At 48.5% G+C, this 17053-nt stretch overlaps 1 protein-coding gene across 4 annotated transcripts in view; it reads left to right on the forward strand.

Annotated features, from left to right (window-relative positions):
- LOC114103055 (S-adenosyl-L-methionine-dependent tRNA 4-demethylwyosine synthase TYW1-like) overlaps positions 1 to 17053 on the forward strand; it is a 112778-nt gene that overhangs the window by 54076 nt on the left and 41649 nt on the right. For all 4 annotated transcript variants that reach the window (XM_027948638.2, XM_071605338.1, XM_027948637.2 and 1 more), the window contains 2 exons: positions 5936 to 6113; positions 11705 to 11840. In XM_027948638.2, the coding sequence (XP_027804439.2) occupies positions 5936 to 6113; positions 11705 to 11840 (314 nt within the window). The remainder of the gene's footprint in view (positions 1 to 5935; positions 6114 to 11704; positions 11841 to 17053) is intronic.

Raw genomic sequence — 17053 nt, forward strand, 5'->3', positions numbered from 1 at the left:
TTTTGCAAATGCACTTTAAATGGAAATCAGTAATGAATAAGTCATGGAGTTGACTTTGTCAAGTTAGTGAGGCATGTTGGGTGAGTTCACAAGAACGCAGGTTCTGGGTCGTCTGTCAGACCGGCTTGGGGGGTTTGAACTGCGCAGAAGGTTCCAGAGATGTAGGAAGCCAAGGCGGTTTTTCAGTGAGTGTTGCCTTCCAAGGGGATAACCGGCTGTGGCTTGCAGAGAGCAGGGGCAGAGCTGAGGGACTGCTTAGCTGGCTTAAGAATGCACTAGGTGGAGTCCCGCTGTCACCAGATTTTCTCCTAAGAATGGCTTGATAGGGTGTCACCTGGGAAAATCTCACAGAAGGTGCTTTCTTTTATTCCTTAATTGATTGACTTTGGAAAATGTTACCACATCAGAAAAACATTGACTCAACAGTAAGTTTGATGGAGAGGTTTTCCACGTGGGCCTGGGAGACCTCAGCTCTTCATCTTACCACAGCAGTTTCTCTATCCACCAGCAGAAGGTGGTGCCGGTGAAGGTGTGGTGGATGTGGGGAACCAGGCATGGCTAGCTCCTTCCGCCTGTGTTTTCATAATGAATGCCAGCTCCCTTCCCCTCCAGTTTGGGGCCCTGGAGGCTGTTTACTGCTTCTTACCTCATTCTGAGTCAAAATAAGCCACATTGGTTTTTGAAAATCTGGCTTCCTTTTCTAATTGCTGCAGTGAATCTTGCCGTGAAACTACAGTATTAGAAGAGGCAAAAACCTGATTGTTGAGGAGTGGATGGGGCAGCGGGAGGGGAGAGCAGGGCACGGGGCTAAGGGAGGGTGAGGTACTTGCTAGAGCTAACAGCAGAGCCACCAGTGTAGCTGCTGTGATGCGTCACTGCCCACTCTGGCCTTCACCAGTGGTCGTCCTCTTTCCCACCAGTCTGGGCCCTGCAGTGAGCTCTCCCCTTTCTTCAGCCTCAGGGGACCAGGTGCAGGTAAAACAGGCCACCTCCTTTCTGGCTGCTCAGCTTCAGGCGAGGGTCGAGGGACACACTGCCTCTTCTGAGCCCCACACCCTCCCCTGGCTGCAGGTTGAAATCTGGCCTCTGTTCATGTCCTGGTGGAGGCTCTTCTGGCTTCCTGGCCCTGAGCTCCTTGTGGAGATTGGCCTGGGGAAGAGGCCCGGCCCTGTGACAAGGAGCTGCCCTCTTCCAGGTGCCCTGCCCTCTTCCAGGTGCCCTGCAGGACCCGCTTCTGTCTCTCTTCCAACACATGCTTGAATTTCCCCTGTTGAAGCCCCCATACTTGCTGCCCTGTGCCCTTCGTGGCTTAAAAGGAAAAAACAAAAACAAAGCAAAACAAAACAAAAAACAGAGCAAATAACCCAGAAGAAACGTGTGTTTCTGGCTTCCTTAGTTGGAATTTAGAGCACATTTTCCCATAGTAAATAGTATTGGAATTTGATTAGATCATATTGAAGCGGTTTATCAGTATTATGGTTTAGGTACATTACAGATTAGTTTGGTGTTTGGGGATTGTAAGACTGGAAGATGCCACACCACACAACACAGATCACCAAAGAGGTTTTCCACTTTATTACAAAAGGCTGTGGGTTTATATAGATCTAAGGAGAGGTAGCAGGGCTGAGGTAGATAACAGGTCGCCAGTTTATTGGCAAGCTCTTCCATATGTCAGTTCCGGAGCCCAAGAAGTTAATTCTAATTGGGGCTAAGGCTTCCCAGGGTTTGAATATTGGCGCTGGTGGGAATATTTCGTGCCAGTGAAAGAAACAAAGAGGAGAAAGAGGGTCGTTAGACGCCATGTTGGGTTTTTTTCCTGGGGTGCTGCCGCCATTATGTTTTCCCAACAGGGATTTGTTATGTTCATTAATTTACATATAGTAGCATTGTATCTGTGGGAATACAGATTTTAGTCTTAAAAATGCTTAGAAACAGATGTCTTTTGTAAATTGGAAAGTACACTATTTTAAAGGCTTGAAGCCTTTCCCTTTGGCTTGTTATGTTCCAGGTATGTCCACTTTGGCTTCTCTGTAGAGGTCCACTTTTTAGCTTGCTAAGAACGTTCTTTGCCCTGGCATGGAGTCCTTTGTTTTCTAGAGGGGGGGAATACCTGCTTTTTGTCGTGGGTGGGTCTGGTTCATTTGTGGTTTTATTTTGGAGGACAGGACAATGACTGTTGCTGCCCATTGTGTTGGAGTTTCCTACTTGAGCCAAGTGGCCAGCCTTGAGCACATTTTGAAAACATTCTCTTGATTTTTTTTTAATGCTCCCCTTCTGTGCTGCTGTTCTCAGTTCTGAAGGCAATCATCTTTCTTCTCATGACTGTGTTAGCTTTCCATTTATACACATGCACAATTAGCTCTGTATTGATTAAAAGTGGGTCAGAACTTCACTGTGAGTCAGCATTTTTCCAAAATGCTGCTGCCCCTTCTGACTGCCCTTGCGGAGAGCAGCAGCTCAATACTCATGGAGTAAAACTGCTGTCCACAGCGACCTGGGTCCTGAAGATGCAGAGTTGAAAGGATGCATTTTGTGCCAGATGCTCATCTAGAGTGACCTCGGAGGAAGGGTCTGCGCTCTGGCTTTGACAAGCCTGGTACACAGACGGGAAGGGGGAGGAGTGCACCACCTGCTGGTGCCCCTGAGCATGCCTGTGCAGAGCCTCAGTGCGGGTGTCTGTGTCAGATGTATCTGTGACGTCCAGCCCGAAGGCTCAGGAAGGGTTGAAGAGGACATTTTATTTCTGATTAGCCAGGTTTGAATGCGGGAAGCTGAACCACTGGCTTGCTCGTATGTTGGTCTGTGGGTTGTGTGGTTTGTTAAGAGGAGCCAGGAGCCCTGAGCTCTTGCTCCGGCCTCTTCCTTGAGAGGTGTGACCTGATGACCTGCTGAGAGCCACAGCTGAGTTGGAATGATGCATGGCATTTTTGCCAGAAGGGAGTGGTTGAGAGGTGATGCCAGAGAGCCATTGAGATGATGATGGTTATGTTAAGCTGTGTATTCAATTGTATATTAGACCCCTGTTGCCCACTACTTTGGAGTTCTTGTGTTGGTTGGGGAAGTTCCGGAGGAGGGATTCCGGTTGGTGGTGTTCCTAGAAGGGCCACGTGAGTGGCGTTTGGGGAGTTCCTGTTTTGAACCTACAAGTGCCTTGTGGCAGCTCGGTTATTTTGTGCCCAGCCAGACTGTGGCAATGACCCTGGTCAGAGAAACAGCAGGAAAGTTGCTTAAAACCAGAAGTAAAAAAAAAAAGTTGCTTAAAACCACCAGTAAAACCAGAAGATTCCAACAGCAAAGCAGAGTTCAATTGTGGAAGGTCAGGGCTTGGTCCCTGAGGACAGAGGGCTGTGTGCGTCGTGGGAACGGCATTGGGGAGATGCAGTGGGGTGCTGCCGCTGCTGGCACTGCCCTTCTCCAAGACGTCCTCCCATGAGACCAGAGGCTGTGGGCAGCTGCTGGAGGACAGTGAGCACCTGGTTCCAGGGAGGACTCTGCGGGAGCCTCAAGCTGCCAGTTTGGAGTGGAATGTGCTTTTACAGGAAGAGGCTTTGCAGGGCCAGCCTTTTCTGTCAGGATGGTTTTTAAATCCCAGAGCCTGTGGTTGTAAAGGTTGGTCCTTGTTTGCTCTTGTGGCTGTCTGACGGGCAGGTGTGGTGGTAATGGTTCAGTGATAGCTCTCCAAAAGGTGGCACTTGTCTCTTTGCTCTGGGCTGTCCTCCTTCCTCTCTGGCGGCTCCTTGCCAGTGTCCTTTGCTGACCTCTCCTCTCTTCCTAGAATTGTGAGTGTCCTGGGTCAGGGTCCTTGATCCTCTCCTGTCTGCACTTCCTGTCTTAGTGATCTTATCCAGTCCCTGGATGGAAATGCCATCGTTTTGTCAAAATGTTTACTTCCACCCAGAATCCAGGTGTGAATGTCGTGTGTACATTCAGATGTCCAGTGGACGCATCAGACTTGGCACGTCTAAGATTGAGCACTGATCATAACCACTCCCTCTCCCCATTATCTGCCACCTGCTGGACTTGCTTTGTCTCTGTTGATGGCAGCTCTTTTGCTCAGGCTGTTAACTTTTTAGTGATTTAGTGATGTTTGGAGCTGTAAGTCCAATCCAGTAGAAAGTCCTGTTGACTTGTCTTTAATGCAGATCCCCTTGGCAATTCCACCTCCGCTGTCGCCATCTTAATCCAAGCCTCCAAGTCGAGTGAATTTCTTGCTTAGGTTGTATTATGGCCTCATGGCAGATAATCTTCTTTGTCCCTCTGTCTTCCCTATAGCACCCAGAGTGACACTTAAAAGCCACCATGTTATTCAGATTCCTCAGGTGAACACACCTCACCTCCCACTGGGACCACCTAGGGTGCAGGCCAGAAGCAGGACTGCTTGCCTCCTCCCACACCTTTGTCTGCTCTACCTTTTCTTTCCCAATGTTTATCACCTTCTAACTATTAGTATTATCACAGTCCTTGCCAGTGTGCTAGCCATCAGTTTAAGCCTGGCCCTTGATTTACATTTATGGAAAGAAGACCCATGGAAGGCTGCCTCTAGTCCACACGGGCTCTGCCAGGTACTCAGAGGTCCCAGGTGTTGGTGGCTGCTGCACTGAGGGGTGCACTGTGCTCTGGATGGACTTGTGTCCAGTGTTACTCTAAACTCTAAAGGCACACGCTTTCGCCTCTTTATTTACTGAAAGAAAAGTCCCCTGAACAGTGCTTGGCACATAGTAGGTGATTAGCTCATTCATTTAATTGAATGGAATTACCATTTCATTTGAAGTAATTAAAACATTTGATTTTCTTTTTTAATCACAAAATTAAAATATTTGCAGTAAACACTTTTTTGAATGCTTATGTGCTGAGTCTGACATTGTGCTGAGCATTTCTGTTGCTTATTTAATTCTCATAATTATGTCTGCATGCATGTGTGAAATCACCATCTTACATGTTAGGGAAAGAGAAGTAAGAGACTCAAATGTTGTGTAGAGTCAGACTTTGGGCCTGGGCATCCAAGCTTTGTTGGCCAGGGTCTCACCAGGGCTCAGTTCTTCCATGTTCTGAGCTTTGGGGCAACTTTGGAGTTCAGGTTGAATCTGCCCTTTCACTCTTCTGTCTGGAGGGATGTTAAAGTTGGTGGTATTTCTTACCACCAAAAGGAAGTATTATGGGTGGTGCTGCGTTGTCTCGGATCAGGCTGTGTTTAAAACCGTGGTTCACTTGAGTTATGATCTTAGATCTCACTGGACTCGGTGGTGCATGCATGTAACCCCTGCAGCTTGGAGGCTGAGGCAGGAAGATTGCAAGTTAAAAGCCAGCCTCAGCAACTTAGCAAGACCCTGGCTCTAAATAAAATATAAGAAAGGGCCAGGGATGTTGCTCAGTGGGTAAGCACCCCGGAGTTCAATTCCTGGTATTAAACAAAAAGATCTTAGATCCTCATAGCCTAAGAAATGATTCATCCAGAAATACTGCTGTGACGTGTGCTTAGAGGGATGGGTGTCCGAGAGGGCACCACCTGTCACCTGGGTTCTGCTGAGGGCAGCCTGCACCTCCTGTGCTGGACTTACACTTGCTCACTTAAGGTGGGTTTTATTTGTGTGTAAAATAGAATTACCTCCTGAAAGCTGAGGCACAGCTGGTCAGTGAAAGTACCTCTTCTTCACGTTCTTGGCAATGCGGGATGGGAGTGCGGTACTCTGGTCATGATTGTTGTGGATGCCAGTCATTGACGTCACGAATTGGAGGAAAGTGGCAGCAGCAAGTCCCTCATGAGTGTTTCTTGTGTGCCGGGCTCTCAAGATCCCACCCAACTCTTGCTGTATATTTTTTGATTAGTATCAAAAAATGAATTTATTCTCTGAAACCAAAGAATCATTAAGGAAAGGCAGTGTCCTCGGTCAGTGCCTTCCTGGACTTGTTCCTCTCCTCTGTGTCTGTCCTGCAGGAGTACCAGGTGTCAAAGCAGAGCGGTTTGAAGAAGGAATGAAGGTTAAGCACTGTGCACTGTCCCTCGTGGGAGAACCGATAATGTACCCTGAGATCAATAGGTTCTTGCAGCTACTCCACCAGCGCAAAATCTCCAGTTTCCTCGTCACAAACGCACAGTTCCCTGAAGAAATCAGGTGAGTAGTGCAGCCTGTTGTGAAAGCTGCTTGGATCTGTGTGACTGTAGAGTGAAACCCATAGGCTCCTAGACATTGGAAGGGATTGATTTGCTTACTACATACCCAACTCAAGAAGGTGGACCTGGTCCTGCTTGTCAGAACCCGTTCCAGAAAAGATGGTATAAGTCAGTGGACATGTGAGCTATGAAGGTGGTTGCTGAAATCCTGGGAGAATTCCTGCAACTGCCAAGCCTGGCAGAGACCTATTGGAGAGTGTTGTCTGTGGGCATACCTTCCTCTGAAGCAGAGCATCCTGCCAGCTTGGGAAGAATGTGTACGCCCAGGTGTTGAGGGTTCCTGAACCGTGGCAACCTCCTGCCTCTGGTCTCCGTAACAGAAGATGTGAATACTCTGCTCCTGTGCTTCTGTGGATGCCCCACTGCAGAAGGAAACACTGGAAAGAAAATCACAGTTGCAGGGATGTGTGCAGATGTTTCTTCTTGCTTTTCCGAGAGCGGCACAGCAAGAGGACTTAGGTGTGCAGGTGGTGTGCGTGGGTCATAAACAGGTGCAGAGATCTCTCATACTAGGGATCCGAGCATTGCAGGCTTTGGCTTCCAGAGATTTGGGTCCTTGTGGGCGACCAGTCCCCCAAGGATACTGAAGGTTAGATGTAGTTTGAGGAAAGCTTAAAAGTAGGGCAGTGAGTGTTCCCTACAAGATACTGGATCATGAACCACAAGTTTCTGAAACCACTCTGGAGCCAGCTAGTCCTGAGATGGCCTCCACTTCTGTTTCCACCATCAGTGCTCCTCCGATGTGAGCCAAGGCCCCCACCATGCTGTGCCTAAGAGACCAGGAAGAAAGTGGTTCTCAGTGCTCATTTCTGAGAACTGGGAGGTATTGAGATGCCAGTTGTCTCTGGGGTCTTCATTTCTTTCAGGGAAACGAGGCTCCAGACTGAATCTTGGAAGCTCCATGTGTTCATGGTGCAGCTGCACTCAGTGGGTCAGCGGTCAATGGTCAGCCCAGGCAGTTGCTCAGCGGTCAGCCCAGGCAGGCAGCTCTAGGCGAGCGTCATGCAGCCTTTTCTGGTCTGAGCTCACAGGAGGACGTGGTCATGCTGCCTGGGTAACTGGGTGCCTTACAGGCTGGATATTTGTGTCTCTCTAGAAGAGCCTGGCTGTGTTGGTGGCTTCCCCGCCCTACCTTGGAAGCGTTGCATTCGTCCTGGTGGCCTTCTTGAGGTCTTCAACTTTCCCAGGAGGGTTTCAGTACTCCAGGTGCAACGTAGTGGGCTCCTCGCTGACAATGACCCTCCCAGGGGCGTTGTCCAGTGACAGTCCTGCAGGGCTTATGGACGAGAGCTCCATGCCGCCCCCACTAGCTGTGGTCGCAGTGTGGAGGCAGATAGGAGGGAAAGGACGAGCCGCACTGCCCAGTAGCTTTGTCCTTCTGTCACAGCTGAGGCTAACGAAAGCATGTGCTTGGTGCTAGTGAAAGAGCAGGGGTGGCTGGACAGGAGGGAACCACTCCTGAGCAGTGTCTTCTCAGGCTCACAGAACACGAGTTTCCATGGGGGTCTTTCTTGGGAGAGTCACTGATCTGCTTTAGTGGGTATTGTCACTAATGCTGTCTCTAGCTACCTGATAAGACCTTTCTTTCTGCTCCTAAGTATGAGCCGTGCAGTTGTGTGGTTCTGGCCAGCTCTGCTGGTCTCGGTGTGCTTCTGTGTCAGTCGGTGGATCCACTGGGCTGGCCGGGTTAGGATGGCCTTGAGACCACTGGGGTCCACATTCATGAGTTCTGGCAGGCTTCTCTGGACTCCTGGGCAGGGCGCCAGCAAGAGAGAGCGCCTTTCTTAGCAGGACGTGAGCTGGAATCGCCTGGCCATGCTGTGTGTCCAGCTTCTGGGGATGCTGCAGGCTCTTTGTCCTGTCGCTCCCAGCTCTGAGCATTTGCCTGCCATTCTCCTGAGGCCACCCTTGGCATGATCTGTGCTGTCTTCCCCAGGAACCTGGTGTCCTTCACGGGCCGGCTTGCCTTTCAACTTATTTGTTACGCCGGTCTTAATTCCCCAGTCAACTCCGTCATTCTTTCCCATTCTGCTCAACTACTTTGGTCGTGGTTTTGGGGTACCCACTTATTCATCTCTTGCTCCCCCCAAGGTGAATGTTTAAGGCTGAGCACTGTGTCCAGTGTCCAGTTTAAGCCACCTCCGAGCGAATGCTCAGTACATGAGCATATGGAAAGAAGTTGAGTTTAAATTGTTTTTTTGAAGTTTCATACAATTCACAATTATAATTTATTTATTTATGTTTTCTAGTGAAACTTTTTATTTGTTCTAATTAATTATCCATGACAGCAAATAAAGTGAAGAGAGAACCTGCAGAGGGGAAGAAGACCGAGCACTAGCGTTTCTCTCTGAAGAGTGGGTGTGGGCTTTTCTGGTACTTGGCGTGACGGTCCACCTCTCACAGTCTGTGGGCTTCTTGGCCTTCTGGGTTTACAGTGCCATGTGCCGCCCAACGCCGCAGCCCTGTAGGTGCCCCGCTGTGGGAGAATGCTGGCCTTGGGTGGGGCCAGGACCTGCACAGGGCCTCTGGGATGCTCCAGTCTCTGGCTGACAACTGTGCTCTGTGGTCTTTGTGTGGGCCACTTGGCCTCCTTGGAACCTCCCTGCTTGGTTGTGGGGACTCAGCTACCTGAGGGAGGGGTGATGGGGGCACAGTGCCCCCCAGCCTGCGCACCTAGCAAGTGGCAGAGGGGTCTCTCCTCTTACTACTCTCTGTCCTCACCTAGATTATTGGCCTGATCTGATGGCCGCAGGTGCCTTAGTGTTGAGTTGTCACTGCGTTTGATGTTGGGGCCACTGTGGCTGTTTTTTTGTCTTGAGAGGAAAATGAAACTTACTGCTTACTTGGATTTCTAACAAACATAAATCTCTCCCTGCTTTTTTTTTTTCTACAGATACTGATAGGCCTCATTCTGCCTTCCAAAGAATATAGCTCGGACGATAGAATGAGTCACTAATGTCTACTGAAAAAAGAAAAGGGAGAGGGACTTTTTATTTGTTGGTACATTCCTTTATTTTCTTATTCTTAACTCAGTCTTAAAATCAGGACGAGGGTCACCATGGTCAGCACTTGAGGAGTCGCTGCACATTTGGACTGGTTGTTGGTTTAAGGTTGAATATCCTAAATATCACCCTTTTTTGTTCTCAGCATTGATGGTGAGGTTTTTCAAACACAGGAGTTGTTATGATGACGTAGTGATATCACACTCTGCTTTTTGGAAACTTAAATGCTGTTGTCTCTGTAGAGGTGGGTGACGTGTCAGGAGCCTCGTTGATGTCCTGGAGGATAGAGGCCAGTACGAGGCAGAAATAAGATCCCTGGGACTGAGAAGGTGTCTCCCTGGTCCCTTTGCTGCTGCTGAGCACCTTAGAAATGAGCTGTGAAGTCCCAGGGGCCTCTGCTCCCCTCTGTCTGTCTTTGCTCTCTGGCATAAGGTCTGCACTGTTCTTTGACAAGTGTCTCGACAGCGGCGTGGATCCATGTTCCTTCCTGTACTGTGGGTGTCCAGGGCTCGCTCTCGTGTAAATGATCGATGTTTGCACACTGAGCTTGACCTTTGGAGTAGTTATGAAGGGTGGGGAGAAGGCCAGGAAGTGTCGTGGCAAGTCCTGTGAGTATTGGGTGCGGACAGCCAGCAGGACCATTAAGACGGTCAGGTCCTATTCTCTACTGGTCAGGCAGCACAGCTGTGCCTGTTAGAGAGGCCTGCGGGGATGGGCTGAGGAGACAGGGGCGGGCCTCCATGGCCATGCTGCTCTTCTGCACTTTAGTAAGTGATGGCCTTTGCTCACAGTGACATGTCCTGAAACTCTAAGGCTTCCCCTTGCATATCAGTATTGCAGAAGGCTTAAAATACATAGTATTTTTTGGGGGGAGGGGTACTAGGGATTGAACCCAGGGCACTGAATATCCCTAGTCCTTTTAATTTTGAGACAGGGTCTTAGTAAGTTGCTGAGGCTGGCCTTGAACTTGGGATTCTCCTGAGTCTCAGGAGACTCCTGTACCACTGCAGTTAGCTTCTTTTTTTTGTGAGAGTGGGTACTGGTGATTGAATCCAGGGGCACTTAAACCACATCCCCAGCCCCCTTTTAAGATTTTGTTTAGAGACAGGTTCTCACTAAGTTGCTTAGGGCCTCACTAAGTTGCCCAGGCTGGCCTTGAACTTGTGATCTTCCTGCCTCAGCCTCTTGAGCCACTGGGACCACAGGAACAGTTAGTATTTTCATCACCTTTTTCTGCCTCTGGTCAGCTCTTCTGCATTTGGTAAGATTGGGTCTGGCATCTCCGACTTTCCTGCGTGTCACTTAGCTGATCATGGCACATATTTATTTGCTTGGCTTACTTTTCCTTAAAGATTCTGCCCACTGATGTCAACAACGCCCACTAAAAGGTAGCTTTAGGAACCTGTGTGTCTGTGTGCCAGCCCTTCAAGGTTCTCCACCCAATGACTGATCAGGCTGTAAAAAGCACATAACCACTGTGTGGCATAGGAATTATATCTGTTTTTGTCTTTGTGTTTTGTACTGGGGATTGAACCCAGGGATGCTTTACCATTGGGCCACATCCCCTGCCTGTTTTACTTGTATATTTTGAGATGTGGTCTTGCTAGATTACTTAGGGCCTCTCTAAGTTGCCCAGGCTGGCCTTGAACTTGTGATCCTCCTGCCTCAGCTTCCTTAGCTGCTGGGATTACACATATCTCTATTTTAAGTGTGCATGGACTTTGAAACAAAAAGCATGTGTAAATAACATTGTAGGGGTAAATGTGGAATATGTGTGGAACAGTTATAAAAAATCAATAGTGGGAGAATTTTGTCAGAGACTTATTAAGGGGGAAATCCTGTCTTCTTTGCTGGTTAGTTTTAAATTCACCAAAGAGAATAAGTTATGAGACCCATTTGAAAGGAGAAGGGGAGAGATTTTGGGATATTTGCAATTTAGATATAAAACATAACTTGCAAAAAATCCAGCAGCTAGAAGTGAAGTGAGCCAGTGAATTTGAGAGATGAGCTCATGAGAGGTAGAAATCTGCACCTAGTGTTTCTCCTCTGGGTGACGCAAGTGCTGGGTCATAGCCCTGCTATCCTGGCTCCCCTTGCGTGCACCTCCCCGGCTTGACTTAACCCCTGCCCCCCCCACACGTTGGAAGCTCAGGATTAGAGCGGGAGCTTTGGGTTGTCCCTGGTTCCTTGGAAGACTTCCTTCTGTGAGTTAAAGGTCTCAGGTGGCCATCGGCACAGACCCTGTGCAGTTAGGAAGCGACAGCTGTGCAGGTCTGAGGGCGGTGGTCGTGGGAAGGGAGGTCCCAGGGCCCCCTGATTGTGCTGGGCTGGTGCTGCCAGGCCTGAAGTTGGGTTCTGTTCTGTTTTCCACTAAAACCCCGTATTTGAATGAGTGATTAATGGTTTGTATTTACCAGGGGTGGTGCTGGCCGAGGGTGTGTTGCTTGGGTCGGTGTGGTCACTGCAGCTGACAGCCTGTGTTGCTGCCTGATGGAGGCATGATCTAATTTTTTTTTCCTTTTAATTGAAGAAAGCTCAAGCCGGTCACTCAGCTGTATGTCAGCGTGGACGCCAGCACCAAAGACAGCCTGAGGAAAATCGACCGCCCGCTCTTCAAGGACTTCTGGACCAGGTTCCTGGACAGTTTAAAAGCCTTAGCAGAGAAGGTAAGAATCTGACTCCCTGCAAATGAGCAGAGGAGGAAAGAGAACCCAGAGTACTGTTTCCTCTGAAACCAACTGAGCGGATGTAGTCTTACTAGATTACTTAGGGCCTCACTAAGTTGCCCAGTTGTCCCCCCCCCACGGGGGGACAGTGAGTGTTGGCTCCCCTGTGCTGGCGCTGTGCTGGGAGAGTCCTTCGCCCTGCGTGTGTGTAGGGAGAGGTACGTGCACTGCAGGGGTTGGTAATGGCACGTGGTTAGGTAGCCGAGCACAGCAAACCCAGGGGAGGTGTCGGCAAATGGCGTCAGTTCAGAATCAGTGTTGACTTGACTGCACTTCAGGGACCAGGCTTCCTGTCTCGTAGTGACTTGGCCTCAGGTGGCCACTGTAGTTATTTCTCCTGCGACAGTTGGCCCTTCTGCGTGTACTCTCTTGATGCCCTTTCCTTTCCTTTCCTTCCTTCTAGTTATTTGTTTTTTTAATGGAACTGGGGACTGAACCTAGGGGTGCTTTACCACTGAGCTCCAGGGTCTCGCTGAGTTTTTGGGGCTGGCCTGGAACTTGCAGGCCTCCTGCCTCAGCCTTCCCGGGTTGTGGGGATCACAGGGGTGCCCCACCGTGCCTGGCTTGGTTCTTCTTTTCCATTAGCCCTGTCTGTGGGGCTGGCACTTTGTGTTGGTTCTGCCTCTGGGCTTCCCTCACAGCCCTTTGCTTTTGCTTTTCTCTCTGCCTTTGCTGTTGTCACTGGCCCTCTGTTTTAGTAGCCTCCGAATTGATCTCCTTTCTTGCTGCTGCCTTTTGAGCCATTGTGAGTGCCGTACTCCACATCTGCCTGGTGAGAAGCACCACAGGAGCTGAACATTAAAATTTCCTCTGTATTATGACTTGAGTGTGATGTGTCCCCCCAAAAGCTCGTGGGGTGATGCAAGAATACTGAGGGGGGACTGGTTAGATTAGGAGTGGTGGCCTCATCTGTGGCTGAAGCTGTGTGGTGGATTAATAATGTGGGTGGCCCACTGAGTGGCAGCTGTGGGCAGTGGGGTGTGGCTAGAGGGTGTGGGATCCTGGGCCTGCCTGGAGGGTGCACCTTCCCGGCCGCCCTTGCCCTCTGGCTCTGCTTCCTGGCTTCTGGGAGCTGAGGACTTTCCTGTGCCAGGATGTGCCACCTCCCCTTGGGTTCAGAACGAACTTTTTCTCCTCTAAACTGTTACGTCTGGCAGTTTGGTCACAGTGATGAAAAGCTGACTGCACACTGTTGCTGGTATCATCCTGGTGTGTGTGTCACAGGTGACACTGGGCGTGCAGCCAGATGGGAAAGTCACTGTCCCAGGAAACTCGCTGTGCTCCTCCGCCCTGCTCTTAGATGCCGCTGACTTCACCCACGCAGACCCATGTATATTTCCAGTCTTGCTCCTCATGGGTGCTGGGAATGTGCACCTCCCTGCAAGGATACCTCCCTACACAGGCACCCAGCGCTTCCTCGGCACTCTCGAGACCACGGTGTCCTTTCTTCCCACTGAGGGCTTAGCTCTGTCCCTGCCTCTGCTGAGACACCTTTTCCAGTGCAGTATCTCCCCTTCCTGCCCTCCTAAGTTCCACCTGTAAAAACACTGGCCTGCCTTTGCCCAAGCCACTCTCCTGGACTGGACTGCGGCCTCAGGCCTGGGTTTCTCACGTGGCCAGCACAACACATTTTATGGCATTGGTAAGTGGTTTGTAGAAAGAATGATTTGAGTGGAAACAGCAGAGCTTTGTAGAGTGCTATGTGCATTTTCCCAACCCTCGAATTGCTTAATTCTGTTTTCTTCTTCCTTTTTTTAAAATGTTTATTTTATTTTATTATTTTTATGTGGTGCTGAGGTTCAAACCCAGGGCCTCGAACATATTAGGTGAGCGCTCTACTGCTCAGCCCCAGCCTCAGCCCCCATGTGTTCTTTTTGTTTGTTTGTTTGAGAAGTTAAATCAGTGCCTTTTTTGGTTATTAACACACATATTTAAGAAACACACTAAGGTACTACTTTGACTTTGCAGCTGTCTTGGACTCACACAGCCAGAAGGCCAAGTGCTCTTCAGGCTCCTAAAATGGACTCATCTCTGGACTTTGCCTTCAGCCACATCATCACCACCTGTGGCTGAGACAGGAGATGCGTAGCTGGAAAGCTGGGATGTGTTTAGAGGAGCATGAACACCAGGAGCTGGCACCCCCAGGCTGTGACCAGACTGTGTCTTGGGTCAGAGTGGCAAGACGACAGAGGCATTAGCAGAATAGCTTAAGAGCTTCCTGTCTTACTTTGGCCAGCGTGTTCTGCAGAATGATTCCTCATCTTGACATACCAGCTTTTGGATGTCCAGTTCAGTTACAGTGACTTTGGGCTTACTAATTATTAGTGATGAGGTTGCTTAGAGTTTTATGGTACTGTCTGACCCAAGGACACCTTCAACTGGGCTTCACTCTGGTCTCCTCATAATTCCAGCTGGGAAGGTTTCCTTGGGCTATTTAAACTATTAAGGCAGGTGCTTTCTAAGCATTTTGTAGCAATTACAGTTAATGTTTCTCATTCTTGAATTGTTTACGTAGCCATTTAAGAAAGAAGATCTGTGGCTGGAAACTGCTCTTTAAAGATTTTCTTTTAACTCCAGCTTGTATTTCTTTTGGACTATCTGATATGAGGTATAGTGGATGCTATCAAGAAAGGGTTGCTTTACTGCTGACACACAAAATGAACATGGCGTAACTATATTTATTAGCTGTGGTTAAACATCAGTAACTCTGCTATCATTTGAGTTTTTCAATAGAAGTGCTATTTCAGGTATCTTAATTAGAATGACCCTAATGTTTTTGCCTATTACTTGTTTGGGCTTTTTAGTGTGCCTGAACAAGAAAAAGCATTAAAGAATGGGAATTTGTTGAACTTCATGAACAAGGAAATTCGCTTTACTGAATTTCTAGCCTCCTTAGAAGCTGATGCTGCCCAAAGTAGGAGGTGGAGTAGTTTGTTTTTCCTCCTGGTAAGTATGGTGTTCACATTTCCAGATCTTTATCCTTGTCAAAATGTTCCTTTTTCAATATGAGGGGAGAAATACATTGGTACTCTAGTATGTGGGGCCAAAAAGCCATTCTGTCAAGATAACAGGGCAAATTGGGTTAGCTTCGACTTTGGCCTGTTAGAGCTACATGCCACACAGTCCTGTTTTCAGCAGAGAGACCCTCTTGTTCAAGACAACACAGCCTACCTTACCAGTGTGTTCTGCTGGCACGCAATGATGCCAAGGTCACGATCCAGCAGGAGGTGAGAATGATTAGTCCTCTTTGTGTTGAAGCAATAACATCAACTTTCTTAAAAACTCCTATTTTAAAGAGAAAAAGGCGGACATCATTGCCTTCATTACATATTCTTGACCATCAGAAGTGAACACCAGCCCCTCTTTGCGGATGCTGGTGCTCTGGCCTCACATCATGTGGCCCACAAGTGCAACTTAAAAGACATCGACTATTTGACCTCATCTCTGCTTATAGAAGCATTAGGTGCCAATTAGGGACATTTGGGGGGAAGTAAAGCATGCTCTCGGTCCTTAGTTTGATCCCTAGTACCACAAAAATAAAAAATGCAGATTAACAGAAATAATTCATTAAAAATAAAGAGTCAAGGCAAGAAGTTAGCTGTAAGTGCAGGTCCTTGAGATGAGAACTATTCACAGTGACATCTGTCTGTTCAGCCCTCATTTGGGGAGAGCTGCTGCTTTGTGCCTGCCTGATTGAGCTCTGTGTACTGCTGTGACTTTGGTGGTCAGCATGATGCATGAGTGTGTCCCCATGACATTGAATTCTTTAATATGCCTTGTGAGGCCACCTTGTCTTTCACTCTGCTCAGTTCCTGGATAGTTGGCCAGCAGCAGGGAGTAGCAACAGTGTGTGCTGTTTGCGCATGTCTCCCCCGGGGCTTACAGAAAGTAGGGTTCCTGTCCAGTGCCTCTGCTGTCTCTGAGTTGCAGTGTGTACATTGTGTCACTAACATCATAAAATTGTTTGTGGGCTGGGGATGTGGCTCAAGCGGTAATACGCTTCCCTGGCATGCGTGGGGTGCTGGGTTCGATCCTCAGCACCACATAAAATAAAGATGTTGTGTCTACCGAAAAACTGAAAAATAAATATTAAAAAAAATTTTCTCTCTCTCTCTTAAAAAAAAAAATTGTTTGTGACCAGGGATAGCATGGTATGTTTAACTCTAACCCTAACCCTAAAGCATCATTGCTTTCATAGGAGAGGTGTAAAAATGACGTTGTATTTGGGAATCTATGAAATGTCTTCTCTCCTTCCTTCCCTCATTCCCTCCCTGCCTGCCTCCGTCTGTCCTTCCTTCCTTCCCTCATTCCCTCCCTGCCTGCCTCCATCTGTCCTTCTTTCCTTCCTTCCCTCCCTCTGAGGATGAACCATTCTCTTCCCCAGTGTTCTTATTGACATGTTTTGGTTTGTTTCTTCGTTAATGTCACAATCTAGGCTTGAGCTCCTCTGGTCTGAATGTCTGTCTCTCACCACTCTTTCTCCTGTCCCTTTACCTGAATATACCTTTGGCAGCCCTCTCCATGGGCAGAGGTCTCCCAGGACTGTTGGTTTCACCTCCTTGGCTTTAGTGCCGTTAACCGTGTTCTGCTTCGCTAAGTGGCATTCAGATTTTGGCCACTGCTGAAATCAGAGCAAGAATGCTCTGTGTGATCCAAAGCCAGTGCCTGCAAGCTGGGTTCTTCCCTCCACTTACAGTAAGTTCTCTAGTGATCTAGGTTTCCTCCAGATCTGACTTTCACCTAAGCTCATTTAGGACGGTTTGAAGGTGTTGCCTGTTAGGTCCATGTTGAGGGGTCAGATGATGTCTAGTGATCATTGCTTGTATCGGGGCAGACTCAGAGGCATGTTGGAGGACAGATAGGTCGACTTTAAAGTCCTGTCTTCAGCAGTGGGTTGTAGTTGAAGGCAAGATGCAGGTAGAATTACAAGAGGTGCCCAGAGGAACAGAGATGCTTAGGTTTTCAAGACAGGAGCATGGAGAGAGAGAGTTTAGGAAGAATTGGTTCAATTTGATGCAGGTGTCATATGTCACATGCAATTCAAGGAAAGGAGTTGTTAGGAAGAGAAGTAGGTAAAGATCAAGGTAGGAGAAAAAGAAGCTCTGTTTATCAGTTGGTCTTTAATGACACGACAAAATAAGTCTAGGGCAGTG

This window comes from Marmota flaviventris, chromosome 19, assembly GCF_047511675.1.
Source record: "Marmota flaviventris isolate mMarFla1 chromosome 19, mMarFla1.hap1, whole genome shotgun sequence".
Classification (NCBI taxonomy): Eukaryota; Metazoa; Chordata; class Mammalia; order Rodentia; family Sciuridae; genus Marmota; species Marmota flaviventris.